The following is a 16199-nucleotide window of genomic DNA, read 5'->3' on the forward strand; positions in this document are numbered from 1 at the left end:
CCTGGGGCAAGTTAGACCTTTTACTGTCAGTGTTGTTTTAAAAGCACAGAAGTGATTGAGCAGCATTGGATGTAGTGGGCATATTTGCCCATCTTTCTTACTGGGCCAGTGCTGGTGATGCACTTTTCCCTTCCATCAGTTAACTTGACATATGCAGTTCTTTGACTGTGCCCATAGATATCTGCCCACAGCAAGTGCACTTTAATGATGTTGTTCTAAATAACTGCTCATGCTTCATAATAATCATCTCTCAGGGAGTGTTCAGGCCAGTACAAACTAAAACAAGCAACATTTTCTATTGCTCAAGACAAATATAGTTCTCTGAATGGTACCCCAGAAAGCTGCAGCGACGATGCTCCCAGTATGCAAAGTTAGTGTGATGCATTGGGTTTATGGGAAAATCTGACTGGTCCAACAATTTGAAAAACAAGAAAATACAAACATTACCTACATAGCATGAGTTTATTAACTGTTCAAATAAATTAAGGGAACACTTAAATCACTTACAGGTATGGGATCTCTATGAACAATGGCATTCAATGAGCATAGTAACATTGTTTTCTTTCAATAAATGTATAAAAGTTAAGATTTGTAACTTTTAACTACTGTTTTGTTCATAGAGATCTAAAATGTGATTTTACTGTTCCCTTAAAGCCGTGTATATTATAATAATATTATACTAAATAGTTTGATTTTAAAAAAGTTTCAGATTTCATGCCAAAAACATGATGTGAATGTGTTTGTGAATAATATGATTAAGATTTAAACTGCAATCTGTAATTTGTTCTTAAAACACAAAATTGTTGAAAAACAACTGACATTTCACATGACATCTGACACGACGGCATCCATTCCCTTTGTAAATCAGAGTAAAGAGACCGTTTTCAACCTAGCTGATGAACTTGCACCAAACATGTTGTTCATTTTAACCCCAAAACGTCAAAGATTTACGAAACTAGGACAAAAAAGTTTTTTTTGCAAAAAAAATTTGCTCTCATGCATTAATAATCTTTTAGATATGCTTATGATGCTGTGAACAGCCGGCACAAACACCCACAACTGCTGGGCACGAAGACTAGATTCTATAGACGGCATTCATTTTTCTGTAACACTCTTAATAAGTGTATACGTCACCCAGCAGAGAGAGATGATGTTGAGGATGTGAACATCACTAGACATTAAGCTCTCTTGGGATTGGTTGCCCCGATCACTTTCCATCACAGTGAGAGAAAAACACTGATCCTACAGGCTCCTGAAGGAACACGTCTGGCTCTTCCTTAGAGACCAGTGCTCCCTAGGAAAACAAGAGGGAACAATGGGTATTTGTATCATGCAACGTTGCCACTTAAAATCTCCTGAGAATGTGCCATGAATCCAGCTTCCATGGCATTTGTACTAAAAAACAGAGGGCACATACGGGACAGCGTGTACACGTGTGACCTAAAAAAAATTAAATTGTAGGCCATGACAACATTATCAATTACTGAATAAAGCCTTTAAGTATTAGGGGGCGGAAAAATTATCTCATGCAGTGCAGGATTACATAACAATGTCTTTATTCACGGGGCTATTTGCTTTATAAGCGCACTGGACCGAACATCTGCATCAGACGATGTTAAAAGCGTAAGTTCCTGCGGCCGATGTTCATTTTGCTCTTGAAGTTCGCAGAAGGCTAGGAATAGATCATATGCCACTGCTTGATAATTAGACTCCAACGGGTCAAATTGCGCAAGAGGGAATTTTTGCACATGGGCATCATCTGTGGGGAGAGGAGCTTACCAAACATGCTTTCTGCTAATGATGCCTGGCTTTGCCTGCTCCCTTCTGAGTTTCCCCTAGAGCTAATTTACTGGAACATCGCCACCATTGAGACGGTGTTCAGTCGTTCGGGCCCTTTGAACAGAGATTCTCAAGTCCCAGCTAACGAAGGAAAGCAACTTGCGTTTCATGGAAAAAGGAAAGTGAAACCTTGCAAAGGTAGCGGTAAAAGCCATCATCAGAAATCCATTGACAATATACACGGACTAAGAATGGTGGCCATATTCTTTACTTTTATCATTGATGTTACAGAGACATTTTCGAAAATGATGCCATTTTGTTGACACTTTGCATTTGTTTGAGATCATGTACTCTACTACGTAGCAATTACGAATCTTCAGAGGACTAGAACAGGATAGAAATCTCTATGCTCTAAAACCAAGGAACCGAATGCTGTCATGGTAACAACATGTGTAACGCAGTTACAAAAGAAAAAGACTTGTTGAACAATACAAATGCAGAAAAGGCATGCATTTTAACATATTTGAGATATGTTGATGCAAAAAAAAGAACAAAAAACATTAGAATTGAGGTCAATTTGGGTTGTATGACCAGTCACGAAGCAGCAATTTGAGAAACGGGATTTGATATCATATAGAGCGCATGAATCATACAAACAACTTTTATGCTGCTTTTTGTCCTTTTTTATCTTTCATTGTATAAGCAGCCGTAACCAGAAAGACATAAGGCTAAAAGTAAATAATGACAGATTTTTTGGGTGCACTATTCTTTTAAGAAAGTAAAATACAGAGTGAGAGCTTTAATGCCACCTGTGAGCAGTTTCACTGTCTACTGAGATTTTGCTGTCTTGTAATCCTGCAGGCAGGAGAAATCTGGACATAACAACCACACACCTAAGCCTTACATTTTTATAGAATGTGAAAATAGCACACAGCTATTTTTAAGGCAATTACGGGTGCTAAAAGAAGACGATACCATATCCCACAAAACTAACATAGTAGAGGAAAAAATGCCTGGCAACCAAGCAGCAACTTACACTACAGTCTATTCCATAACAGTACGGACAATTATCAAATATAAATGTAAAAAGTAAAGTAGGAAAAGATGTAAACAATGTGTTTTGAGTATAAGTTTTCGACTTTATATCAAATTACAAATCAAATAGATTTAAACAAATGCAGAAAATGGTTTACGAGTAAATGTGGAACATTTCTTTTCATCTGTGAGGTAGATATAGCAATTTTTAGACTATTATAATTCACATTAACCCCTCTCAACACTATAACAGTTCATAAACCTGCGCAAATATGACATTTCTGAAGAAATATCAGGCCAAAAGATGATTCATTGCTATCTAAATATAATTTCGTAATTATTCAGAAAGGCCTGCTTGTTTAACCCTTATTCAGATATGACGACTGCCACTTGCAGTGACATATTGAGCTCAGCTCATCTGAGGTTAAATACAATGGTACAACAGAGGTAACCAAGTAACTAAGCAACTGTTGTCGGGTTTAAAACTCTTACTACACAACCATCTACTTCACGCAACAAAAAGCTAACACCCCAACCGAAACAGTGCTGCTTGGTCCTTCCTCCAATCTGGAGAGTAACATTAGGCATATCATTCTATTGTTCATAAAAATACATTTTCTGAGAATTATTTTTTGCAGTTGTGCAATGCAAAGCTTTTGGTTTCCATGAAAAAGCTTTATGATACATCTATAATGAAGGCCAGAAATGCTAAACCACGAGCCACATCTTTCTCTCAGGTGTACAGTAGGTCTTGTCCACCTACGAGTGAAAAAAGCCACAGAAGCATGAAAGCTGGGACACTCGGATCTCCATGTCCTTTGGACAAGAGACACACAAAACAATCACACAACATTAGTCTTTGCTTGTGGATACATATTCTCGTATGGGATTCGGATTATTAAGGTTTACAATTTCACACTTTTATTGGGTCCGCAGTATAGAAGAATTCCAGTATTTCCATGCAAGATGCTATACTTGAATGCCCTTGCACGATACACATTATACATATCGGACAAGGACACTATGTAGGCCAGCCTTCATATGGGTAAGGGTTCAATCTGGATGAAGTTTTTACTTTGCAAACGAAGACAGCAAAAGGCAGGCAAAGCTGCATTTCTGAAAATTCAAAATCATCGTGGTGAATGAATGGGTCCTATTTACAGTGCTACAGTGTTTCACTGAGTATCATTTCATAAATGTAGACCAGTAAAGCTGCTATTACTTTTTGAATGGCTGCCATGGCAACAACCACATGACTGGCTCAAAACTCAGGCTGAACTCCTATCTCTGTTCCTTGTGACTCCTGGTGCAGGTGGATTCAGGCTACAGAGACAAAGTAATGCAGCATCAAGCTTACCAACCAATTCTACCCAGTGTCAATAAATATCTGCAATACAAATGGGACAAAAGCTGCTACGAGATGCACAGGAAAAAGGTAAAACGGTGAATGGAGGGGCTATTTTGCACATGGTATCATTAAGTGGCATACAGTGTTTTGTTTTGAAGTACTGTGTTAATACCATGATGCAGGATTCATGCCGTTTATCAAGATACTGCAACATGGTACTCCCACAGTACATTACATATAAACGTTTTATTAAATGTAATTTACTCAATGTAAACCAAGTGCTGATTGGTTAAGATGTGTTTAAACATGTTTAGTTTCAAAAATAGTATATTTACTGGTTTTGTAGTTATAGCTGAATCATTAAAATTTTACCTTCTGTATAAACATATTAGGTTAAATCTGCAAAACCAACTATTGCCACAACTCCACCGAAGACCTACAACCACTTGATTGTAAAGTTAAAGAAACTACAGGTAGGAGTGCGGAACTATCTTATATTGACCACTAGATGCCAACATTTCAACCACATAACATCAGAAACGTATTAACCTGTTAAAGTTCCAAGTTCATCCAAATAAGAAAATTCTGTCATCATGTTCTCACTCTCCTGTTATTTCATCATCCTTGTTATTTCAAACAAGAGGTAAATGATAACAGAATTTTTGGGTAAACTTTCCCTATAAGTCATCAAACTTAAACCAAGCTTTCCCTCATCTGTAATAATCAGCTGGAAGAAGAACGCATTTCAAGAATCAAAAGAGAAAATCAAATGCTCTTGGACAAAATGTCCCATATAATGCAGACCACCGGGGGAGTTGACTGCAAAAATGAATATGTCAAAAAAAGGTGAGCCAGACTTAAATCTTAATGAGTAATGATGGTGTTTGGTAATGTAATTACTATTTAGAAATGTATAAACATCATTTATATAATACTTATATAATACTTAATATATGACACTATAAACAAACACACTTTTTGGCTTCTGTTTCAGTCTTGTCGAGGGAAAAAGACAGCTGGAGCTGTTGCATATTGCTAAGGAGAACCAGAAAATACTTCAGCGCCTGTCTACATGCAGGCCACATTATAACATTCAAGCCTGGCACAACCAGTGGCTTGAAAATATTGAGTTCATGAAAAATATATCGAGCTACCCAAGCCAATACACTCAGGTGAGCATGACAGTACTAAAACGAAAAGTATAAAAGTAGATACATTTCGGTTTGTCCCATACTTTTGCATAGGGATCTTTATTTACATTTATTTATTAAGGCATGTTTATGAATACATAATTCTTCCTTAAACACTTTTTATCCATTTGTTATCAAAGGGATCCTTCTTGCCACCCATTTATGCAGACAGGCATAGGACAGAAGTACACGACAAAGTTAGGAAGAAAAACATTAGAAGACTTGTGCATACAGACTCTGCTGATATGATGAATGAGAAAGAGGACTCTGATAAGGAGACAAAATCTGAAGTCAAAGTTACATCTGAAGATGAAGCATAAATCCTGCACCACATTAGCTCAAGACGTCTATATATTTTTTATCAGTTTAGGAAACTTATACCACATATGTGTATGCTGTTGAATGGATTTATGTTAATGCTGTAGACGTTTACCTATAAGCTGATTTAAATTAAATATAAATATTTACCACTAGGGGTCCCTGTACTGCCACAACTGTCTTGAGTGATTTATTCTTGTAAAATTAATTTCTGGTGTTCATACTATGTATTTTTATATGTTGTTCTTTAGATCTTAACAGGTTCTTTAAAAAGCATCAATGTACCTATAACCGGTAGGTAACCTATAAGCAACACGCAGGTTTGATAATAAATATGCACCTTCATTAAATATTTATTTTTACTTATTAACTTAAATAATTGGATAGTTGTGGGTTTACGCACAGTATGCAGAAATTAATCTATTATGGGGATAACTCGATGCATCATGCCTGACTTTGAGCAGCGCGATCATCACACTGATCGATGTCTCTGTACTCGACTCAGCGGGTCTGATCAAGTCGCTGAACATCATCTCACATCACAAGGGTGGAATAAGCTAAAATGTAACTCTTAAGGATTAATGTCATATTTACAAAGCGGAAACCGAAATGGTTTAGAAAGCGACGCCACAGGTACATGTAAACATTATGTTATGCTTTGACAGAACATTTATGCTGTAATGGAGCTGCATTAGTTTAGCTAGCTTTGCTAACTTTATAATGGCCTCTGATGGATGAAACAGGAAATATGACTTTGTTTTTAGGAAATAACGAAGATATAATCTGTTCTGTTTCATGTAAAGAAAACATAGGCAGATCGGTATGTGTCTAGATTAGCAATGTAGCAGGTGAAGTAACGTTAGAGAGATGATTTCAGATAAACAACTGTCTAAAATAAAGTTATGACAACTGGTCTTTATTTTTAACGCGTTTGTATAAGCAATAAATGAATGGGGTTAATTATTAATAACGCTCGTAAACTAAGACAATCGTGGATATAAAAATATACGTAAAGAGACAGCGGAGTGCGAATTTACGCATCATACTATGGCGAATGCATTCTCTGAATGCTAATGACGTAGCGGGAGTGTCGGTTTACCTGATTGGATGTCAAAGATAAGTAGACACGTAGGTTCTCATCAACCGACCAATTGTCAAACTAAATGTTTGCCTCATGAATATGAATCAAGTAACCTGATTGGACTCTCTTACAGGCTACGTCAGTGCAAGAGATTAAATTAACATCAAGCCTTCGGCATAGTGGGCAGTTCAGTCGATCACATGATGTACTGAAACGCATACTTTTTTCCGGCGGTTTTTATCATTATCTCTGCTTCATTACATAATCCCAAAGCGGCTAAGTGATTATAAACCGTGACTATATTATTGTTGCAATGACACAACATCAGATAAAATATGTTTGTTGAATGTATGTACAGTGGAGTTTTGTGGCGCTTGTTTGTTTATATGAGTTAGATTTTTCATGCTGTATATTTAGTCCCTTTGTTAATTTTCACAGGAAAAGTTACATGATATTATACACGTGATAAACTGGTTACTCAGCTCTTCATATCTCCATTTACTGACTGTCAAAATTAATACCACATTCTCTGGATGTCAAGGAGCGACTTCTCTTTTGACAGTCTTGTGATCTTATTACGTCTTCAAGTTTTGTTCTGTAGTCACTAGACTTAAGAATCACATGTCTTGTTTTGTTGTGTTGTATTGTGTATTCATTTATTAGGATCATATCCTGTCATTGACATTAATGACTTATTATGACTCCTATTAACTGCTTTGCTCTAGCCTGTTGAGTTTTCATTTAAATCTACACTTTTAAAATGTTATTTAGCCATGATAAATACCAACATTTTGTAGATCTATGAATATGAAATTTAGCACAAAATATCAGCTAAAGCTTGTTTAACTGTATAGCTAGAAGCAGGTCTACTTAAGATCCGCACACGCTAAATTCACCATAAGCCTTGCAGATTTATAAAGTGCTACGCTAGTCCTAGTCCAGACTGGACTATTGCAATGCTTTACTGGCTGTGCTCAACCAAACCTCTATGGATGATCCAAAAAGCAACGGCATCTTTGAATCAAAGCGTCTCCTAAATGTAAATGCCTGTCTTGATTTAAATGTATTTTATATAGTAGAGGAGAATGATAATTCTCTAAACAAGATAAGCAGAACAAAAGCGATGTAAGTTTCCACGACAGCGTTGTTCTCCACTCTCATCTCTAGTTTGGTTTGGATTGCTATACACTACAGGGGCAGTGGCATGGCTGCCGAAGACAAAACTTCCCACTCGTCTGGGATGAACAGGAGCTCCGAGCCGACACGCTCTCCCACCAGTCCTTCCCATTTAACACAGTTCAAACCTCTGACCCCAGAGCAGGATGAGCCGCCCCTGCGCTCTGCCTACAGCTCCTTCGTCAGTTTGTTCCGCTTCAACAAAGGTGAAGTAAAGTTATTTATATTTCACACATTATCAACATACAGTCAGGTCCATAAATATTGGGACATCGACACAATTCTAACATTTTTGGCTCTATACACCACCACAATGGATTTCAAATGAAACGAACAAGATTTGGTTTTAAGTTTTAATTTGAGGGTATTTACTTCCAAATCAGGTGAACGGTGTAGGAATTACAACAGTTTGCATATGTGCCTCCCACTTGTTAAGGGACCAAAAGTAATGGGACAATTGGCTTCTCAGATGTTGCATGGGCAGGTGTGTGTTATTCCCTCACTATCCCAATTACACTGAGCAGATAAAAGGTCCAGAGTTCATTTCAGGTCTGCTATTTGCATTTGGAATCTGTTGCTGTCAACTGTCAAGATGAGATCCAAAGAACTGTCACTATCAGTGAAGCAAGCCATCATTAGGCTGAAAAAACTAAACAAACCCATCAGAGTGAGAGCAAAAACATTTGGCGTGGCCAAAACAACTGTTTGGAACATTCTTAAAAAGAAGGAACGCACCGGTGAGCTCAGCAACACCAAAAGACCCGGAAGACCACGGAAAACAACTGTGGTGGATGACCGAAAAATTCTTTCCCTGGTGAAGAAAACACCCTTCACAACAGTCGGCCAGATCAAGAACACTCTCCAGGAGGGTGTATGTTTTTTTTCAAAGTCAACAATCAAGAGAAGACTTCACCAGAGTGAATACAGAGGATTCACCACAAGATGTTAACCATTGGTGAGCCTCAAAAACAGGAAGGCCAGATTAGAGTTTGCCAAACGACATCTAAAAAAGCTTTCACAGTTCTGGAACAACATCCTATGGACAGATGAGACCAAGATCAACTTGTACCAGAGTGATGGGAAGAGAACAGTATGGAGAAGGAAAGGAACTGCTCATGATCCTAAGCATACCACCTCATCAGTGAAGCATGGTGGTGGAAGTGTCATGGCGTGGGCATGTATGGCTGCCAGTGGAACTGGTTCTCTTGTATTTATTGATGATGTGACTGCTGACAAAAGCAGCAGGATGAATTCTGAAGTGTTTCGGGCAGTATTATCTGCTCGTATTCAGCCAAATGCTTCTGAACTCATTGGACGGTGCTTCACAGTGAAGATGAACAATGACCCAAAGCATACTGCAAAAGCAACCAAAAAGTTTTTGAAGGGAAAGAATTGGACTGTTATGCAATGGCCAAGTCAATCACCTGACCTGAATCCGATTGAGCATGCATTTCACTTGCTGAAGACAAAACTGAAGGGAAAATGCCCCAAGAACAAGCAGGAACTGAAGACGGTTGCAGTAGAGACTGGCAGAGCATCACCAGGGATGAAACCCATCGGTCCAGACTTCAGACTGTAATTGACTGCAAAGGATTTGCAATCAAGTTTTAAAAAGTGAAAGTTTTCTGTCCCATACTTTTGGGAGGCACATATGCAAACTGTTGTAATTTGGATGTAAATACCCTCAAATTAAAGCTGACAGTCTGCAGTTAAAGCACATCTTGTTCGTTTCATTTGAAATCCATTGTGGTGGTGTATAGAGCCCAAAATGTTAGAATTGTGTCGATGTCCCAATATTTATGGACCTAACTGTATGTACATGCATTCGTCTTTCGTCTTGCTAGTTTTGAATCATGAAGTTTGTTTCAAAAGTTCATTGTTTGTTTGTTTTTCAGTCAAGCAAACATCTATTCATGGATATCATTCTCCATTGCAGTTGTGTTCGCTTTGAATTTAATGCATTTTAATGGATCGATAGCACTTATTGGGGGCATTATGTACTTTTAATGGACTGCTTTGGTTCATGCACAGCAAACCTTACAGAAAGCATAACCATTATTTTCTAAAACACATTAGGACTCTAAACAAGGCACTCTATTACATTTTTTTTCAATTATCTGTAAATCTGTATGACAAATTTCTGGAATAAAATGTATGGGGTCATGTCATAGAGATTCAGGATTTCGAGAGATTCTGGGAAGGGTAATTGTTGTGTTAGCATCAAGATTCCTCTTACTTGTTGTTTTATTTATATTTCTCTATAAAGTATTAATAGAACATTCTAACTGGTAGGGTTGTATTACAAAACTAAAATGTGGCTTATTCAACTAATCTAGTTAGCACATAAAACTGTTACTCCAGACTGTTTACGTTAAAAAAAATTATTTCACAAAAAAAATTGTTTAAATTGTTTAAAATGTTAAACAAAGCTCATTCATAGTAATCAGTTCTCTAACATCTCCCTTTTATCCCTTTTAGAAAAAACAGGTGCAAACATTGCACAGTCAAAAAAGCTTGCTAAACTTGGTAAGTCTAGCTCTTGTACAGAAGTAAAAGTTAAGCAAGCAAGAAACGAAAAATAAAATAAAATGATTTAGGGGAATAGCTAAATTTAAAAAAAGACGTCAAAACGCTGCAAATTATTTTTAAATCAGCAAATCACATTTAAATTTCCCACCCTTTTGACCAAGACAGAGTTTTTCTATTGATCTTCTATTGGTTTTAATGTTCAGAGGAAGGACGACCTCCTTCAATAGCAGAGAAAAGTCAGTCGGCTTCATCATCACCGCAGGAGCAGCGACGCAACTGGTCAAGTCCCTCCCATTCCATACATGGCACTGAAACACAAAGGAAACATTCTGATTTTTTCAGAAGAACATCTACTGCATCAGGTATTAACAACATTTAACTTTACATTGCTTTTTTGTTTGTTTGTTATTTTCTGCTGTCCACAATTTATTTTGTGTTATACAGAATGCAGAATAATAATGATAGAATATGCAAATATGCATGCTTTGGGTAAAATTAAAAGAAAAATAATGCCATTTATATATTTTAATTTTATTTTATATTTAAAGTTTTCAGTGTTGTATTTTATTGATGATTGATCACTGTGAATGTGGGTTATTATCAATAGATAACAGTGATTCTGAGGGTAGACTCTGACCTCAAATTATCTGTATAACGGCACTGGTCTTTTACTGTCATCAATAAAAAGTGAAACAGGCTAGCCGGCAATAACGTTTTCTGCTCACTTACTAAGTAAATTATATAATTTTTACTTTATTCAAAAGTAAATCTAACAGACTACAATTTATCAGTTGTCATTTTCTTTATGGAAGCTCCAACAAGATGATTAGAAGCCAATCGTTTTGTGAGTCATGGTTGCATTTAGGGCTGCAACAACGAATCGATAAAATCGATAAAAATCGATTAGTAAAAAAGTTGTCAACGAATTTCATTATCGATTCGTTGTGTCGCGCGATGCGGAGACGTTTGGTTATTAAAAAAAAGCTTTATTTGAGCGCGGAGCGAAGTAAACACACTCGGTCTCTCTCGCGCACTGATGCTAGCAGAGTTCGGCGCCTCATATACAGGGCGGAGCAAAAATAAAAAAACGAGCGGAGGAAAGATACATGACGGAGGCAGAGAAATCAGCGCGACGCAAGTCATCATAGGTGCGGGAGCATTTCACAATAAATAAACAGAAAAACTTTGTTAACTACAAAATATGCAAACGCGACATGGCGGGAGCAACGCGGCAATGATCCAGCACCTGAAACGCAAACATGTTTGAGTCTGTGATGAGGAGGAAGGGAGTTCAAAAGCAGGTTAAGTCATTACCAGGGGCGTTTCCAGCATTGAAGGACATCCGGGGCTTAGCCCAGAACATTTAATGCAAATACAGGGATCACTCGAAGAGGTTTTTTTTTTTATTACAGTCAGTAACACTTTACTTTCAGTCAAAATACATCTTTAACATTATCTTCAAGGCAGGCTAACATCCTCTCAGTGCTCAACTGAGCACAACCTTTTTTTTGGATATGAAGAGCATAACCATTGCTCAACTGAGCATGATAACATTATACATCTTTAACATTATGCTCAATACATATACACAGAGTCAACATACAACATACACTATTCACCTCTTGCTGTCTATCTGGTATGTCCTTCTATATTAGTTATATTTCTCTCTCATCACCTGCTGTAGTCTTTCTCATCACCTGCTGTAGTCTCTCATCACCTGCTGTAGTCTTTCATCACCTGCTGTAGTCTCTCATCCACTTGCTAGTCTTTCTCATCACCTGCTGTAGTCTCTCATCCACTTGCTAGTCTTTCTCATCACTTGCTGTAGTCTCTCATCCACTTGCTAGTCTTTCTCATCACTTGCTGTAGTCTCTCATCACCTTCCATAATGATTTCTAATCGGGTTTCTGATCATGATCTACTCTCATCTGCTTTGCTATACAGAATGACAAACAAAGACATTAAAGTGTCTTTTTCACATTTATTAAGTTCAATTCTCAGGAAAGTGCCTTTTATCAAAAACAGTCTGGTTCTCAATTGCTACTCATTAGTAGTAATGATTAGTATTATTAGTAATTAAATATAGATGAATCATCATTAAAGCTTCAATTTTCTCTGTTCCCGTTGTTCTGTGATGAACATTAATGACAGGCATCATCAGTGCTCCTGTCACTTTAAGAACAGCCGCGCATCTCACGCGATGTCCCGCGCATCTCATTTCCTCACAACTCTTTAAGTTCATTTAAGACGTTATTTAACTAATTATGACTCCTGATATGAGAATACTCAAAATCCTCTATGTTATTGTTTGTTCAAGAGCAAAAGAGAACTCGAGCAGGTGAGCAACTGTGAGCAGGAAACTGACGCGAGTCTGTCTGTGCGTGGAGTGTGCGTGTGTGTGTGTGTGTGTCCCTTGATTAGCTGACATAAGACGCACACACACACACACAGGACATTGGCATACAGCGCGTTCTCTTGTGTCTTGTCACGCTTGGAAGTATTTACATGAATAAGCGTGATGATCATGTAACGCTAAGCAAAATGGATATAAAAACGGACGCTGCGTTATTTGCGTTAGATATTTTTAATGCGTTAAGCTGAAAAAATGAATCGCCCGAGTTAACGCGTTAATTTGCCCAGCCCTAATTAATTTATTAAATCGATTATTGGACATTTCAGATCGATTCTGAATCGTTGCAAATGAGAATCTAGATTCTTCTGTGAATCAATTTTTTGGCACACACCCCTACTAACTTCTATCAGATGCTAGTAACATACAAGTGATGCTAGTACCCTAATAGCTAGTTAAACAAATAGACATACAGTGAAAGAAGACATCCAGATGATGATCTTTAGATTTAAAGGATTAAAAAAAATGAATTCTTACCCACTGACTTCTTTCCAAAAAATCCCCAAAGTCTCGTTTGCTTCATTTTTCCTGCCCGCTGTCTGTCGTTATTAACAACACTCTCTCAGACACTTGACTTTGCTGCTAGCTCCTCCCCTACCTGCTGCATATTCAACAGGAAGAAACGACAGCAAAGAAATGTAGCCTATACTCTAGGCTAGATTATTTTTAAGGTCTATTTTTACAGGCTGTATGCACTATGCAGTACGTGCAAAGCCAAAGCGCAAATAGGACAACTTATGATTTCGCGGGTTTACATAGGCTCAAAAAAAAAAAAGGGATTTTTTTTTTTTTTTTTCTCGTTCGGGAATCGGGGCTACAATCAAAACATCCGGGGCTGAAGCCCCGGCAAAATCGGCTGGCTCCGCCCCTGGTCATTACAGAATCCTACTTTTGTTCCGTTTCGAAGTGAAGAACGTAATGTCCCTGGTGCTGGTGTTTACTCGTTATCCAGCTTGACAAGCATCACAAGTTAGCATTAGCTGGTTAATAACAGTATAATCAGGGGTGGTGTAGTTACTTTGCACTTTGCATTGTTAGACTAAGGACACGTTTTTATTCACTCGCCTTTTTTGGACCATTCATTTATCAATCTGTTGTCATGTATAGCTACACTGCAAAACTTCCTTAGTAATTTTTTCTAATTTCCAGTCCAAATATCTAAAAAATCTTAAATCAAGATTACTAGACAAGAAAATTAATTGATGCTTAAAACTTCTGTTTGAAATTATATCTCATTAAGATTATTTGTGTACCCCATCGGCGGATAATTTTTCTTGCTTTAAGCAAACAATCACTTAATTTGAGGTGTTTTTTCAGAAAACAAGACATAATTTCTTATGCTTTTTCATGTGTCTAGTACATGTTTCTTGATATAAGATTTTTTTTTAAATTTGGACTGACAACAGGACAAAACTACTAAGTTAGAAAAGCAATTTTTGCAGTGTATATTCTGTGCTTTCTCCCATATAGGTTATTATTGACAAATATATTTGTGTGTGTTGTACTTTTTAATTTAATTTTAAAGTTCTTTTATAGCTCTTGGTCATCTTAAGCTTTGTTAAAATGTGGTGTATAAATGAAGCTTGCACTTACTACAATGATGGTAGTAATTGAATGAATAAGCTTCAAGTGAATTTGAGAGAGAGAGTGTGTGTCAGTGTTTGTCAGTGTGTGCGTCTGCGAGTGTGTGCATCTGCGAGTGTCTGTCTGCAGTGTAGTGTAGTGTAGTGTAGAGAACAAGTTCTTACATTCAAACAAATCCTGTTAAGTTTTCTGATTTGTATTGTTCTTTAGTTTTTATAAATTATTTATTGTTCTGGCAGCTCAAGTTGCTACTTTTATTTAAAAAAAGTCTATATATTTGGCAGATGTAAAGCATACATGTGTATGTTTTTTGTGTTAGTCCATTTTTATTTGATTTTATTATTTTTATAACAGCTCAGGGATGTTCAAGGAGCAACATGCTTGTGCACTTTCTAAAGATTTTAGTTCTGTTTTTGAATAAAGGGTTGGAAATGAATGCTTTTCTTGGTTTTTGTTTTTATCCGATTCATCGATTAATCGAAAAAATTATTTACAGATTAATCGATTATTAAAATAATCGTTAGTTGCAGCCCTAGTTGCATTTCACCTTTACTTCCAATAATCTGGGTATCAAAATTTGAATTGTATGTATATTTTCCTTTCTTTTCACAGTGGACTGGGAAGGTGAGACTTTATAATTTATTTTATAAATGTTTTATAAGGCTCTGAAGTGAAACCATCAATGAGATGGACTGCTATTGCTTTACATTAACCAAATTTGATGCATGTGTATGGGTGTGTTGAAAGGGGGGATCGCCTGACGTTTTGGTGCTGTGAGCTGAACATTTCTGGTCATGAGCTTTATAAATGCATATGCTTATATTCATTCATTGCACATCATGCAAATCATAATTTCACAAACATTCGTGAGTACAGTGCTGCTTTATGATATAGTCTAGAGCAGACGTTCTCAAAGTGGAGTCTGGGGACCCCTGGTGGTTCCCAGTCTATTGATAAGGGGTCCACCGTTTTTTAACCTCAAATCGTGTATGCACATTGAATCAATAATATTCGTTTAAGCTGTGTCATGCAATTCCTTTAAGATTGATGTTTTTATTTATCACCATGAAACGTGTCCGCATTTTGTTTAAAAAAAGCAAGACACTTACTTCAATAAGTGCGCAAAATGTGGTTAACATATGCTTAATAACTGTTTTAAGGGGACCCTTGGAACTTTACAGGATCCCTGCCCCCCAAAAGTTTGAGAACCCCTGCTCTAGAGACCCTTTAAAGTACTAGTTCATGTCTTTTGCCTGCAGGATAAGGTTATGGTTTCGAATGAGCGTGTGTGCTGTGTTTCCACCTGCATCTTTTGAGTAATACTTTTGAATACTGTAATGGTGCTTCTTTGCATTCATAGAAGGTCGGCGGAAATCAGAAGCTCCTCTGGGCAGCCACGACCCACGAACGGCCGTTCAACTTCGTACGGCCCTCAAGAGACTCAAGGAGATCATGGAAGGAAAAAGTCAGGTACGGATTTCCTGATTATTGAAGGAATATCCACTACAACATTCAAGACTATATCTTGTAGATAGACGAGAGACGTAAATCCTGCCTTTGTGTCCCAGGACAGCGATCTTAAGCAGTACTGGATGCCGGACAGCCAGTGTAAAGAGTGCTACGACTGCAACGAGAAGTTCACGACGTTCAGACGCCGTCACCACTGTCGACTGTGCGGCCAGATCTTCTGCAGCCGTTGCTGCAACCAGGAAATTCCTGGCAAGTTCATGGGCTACACGGGTGAGTGCT

General features: G+C 37.5%; 2 protein-coding genes and 1 long non-coding RNA gene across 7 annotated transcripts in view; 2 read left to right on the forward strand and 1 right to left on the reverse strand.

Moving 5' to 3' along the window:
• The first annotated feature begins 4051 nt into the window (after nucleotides 1–4051).
• On the forward strand, nucleotides 4052–5840 carry cfap97d2 (CFAP97 domain containing 2). Its single transcript, XM_056755418.1, has 5 exons — nucleotides 4052–4249; nucleotides 4555–4635; nucleotides 4890–5008; nucleotides 5157–5334; nucleotides 5493–5840. Exons 1-5 carry the CDS (start codon nucleotides 4154–4156, stop codon nucleotides 5670–5672), a joined length of 654 nt encoding a protein of 217 aa, XP_056611396.1. The 5' UTR covers nucleotides 4052–4153; the 3' UTR covers nucleotides 5673–5840.
• Nucleotides 5841–6165: 325 nt separating this feature from the next.
• Nucleotides 6166–16199, forward strand: part of pikfyve (phosphoinositide kinase, FYVE finger containing) — a 28759-nt gene continuing 18725 nt past the window's right edge. For 2 of the 5 annotated variants that reach the window (XM_056755409.1, XM_056755410.1), the window contains exons 1-6: nucleotides 6166–6303; nucleotides 7946–8133; nucleotides 10406–10453; nucleotides 10660–10818; nucleotides 15811–15920; nucleotides 16019–16190. In XM_056755409.1, the coding sequence (XP_056611387.1) occupies nucleotides 7956–8133; nucleotides 10406–10453; nucleotides 10660–10818; nucleotides 15811–15920; nucleotides 16019–16190 (667 nt within the window). In that variant the 5' untranslated portion in view covers nucleotides 6166–6303; nucleotides 7946–7955. Of the gene's footprint in view, nucleotides 6304–7945; nucleotides 8134–10405; nucleotides 10454–10659; nucleotides 10819–15062; nucleotides 15075–15810; nucleotides 15921–16018; nucleotides 16191–16199 lie in introns of all 5 variants that reach the window. The other 3 variants (XM_056755411.1, XM_056755412.1, XM_056755408.1) reach the window with 2 other exon arrangements.
• LOC130427768 (uncharacterized) lies at nucleotides 10629–14671 on the reverse strand. Its single transcript, XR_008907348.1, has 3 exons — nucleotides 13344–14671; nucleotides 12132–12392; nucleotides 10629–10764 (listed from the first exon to the last, which is right to left on the reverse strand). It is a non-coding gene; the product is annotated as an uncharacterized LOC130427768 (long non-coding RNA).

This window comes from Triplophysa dalaica, chromosome 8, assembly GCF_015846415.1.
Source record: "Triplophysa dalaica isolate WHDGS20190420 chromosome 8, ASM1584641v1, whole genome shotgun sequence".
NCBI classification, from domain to species: Eukaryota; Metazoa; Chordata; class Actinopteri; order Cypriniformes; family Nemacheilidae; genus Triplophysa; species Triplophysa dalaica.

Coding starts and splice junctions, on each gene's coding strand:
- cfap97d2 (XM_056755418.1), top strand. CDS start 4,154: ATGCAGCATCAAGCTTACCAACCAATTCTACCCAGTGTCAATAAATAT. Junction 4,250..4,554: donor ACGAGATGCACAGGAAAAAG/GTAAAACGGTGA, acceptor TAAACATATTAG/GTTAAATCTGCAAAACCAAC. Junction 5,009..5,156: donor AATGAATATGTCAAAAAAAG/GTGAGCCAGACT, acceptor CTTCTGTTTCAG/TCTTGTCGAGGGAAAAAGAC.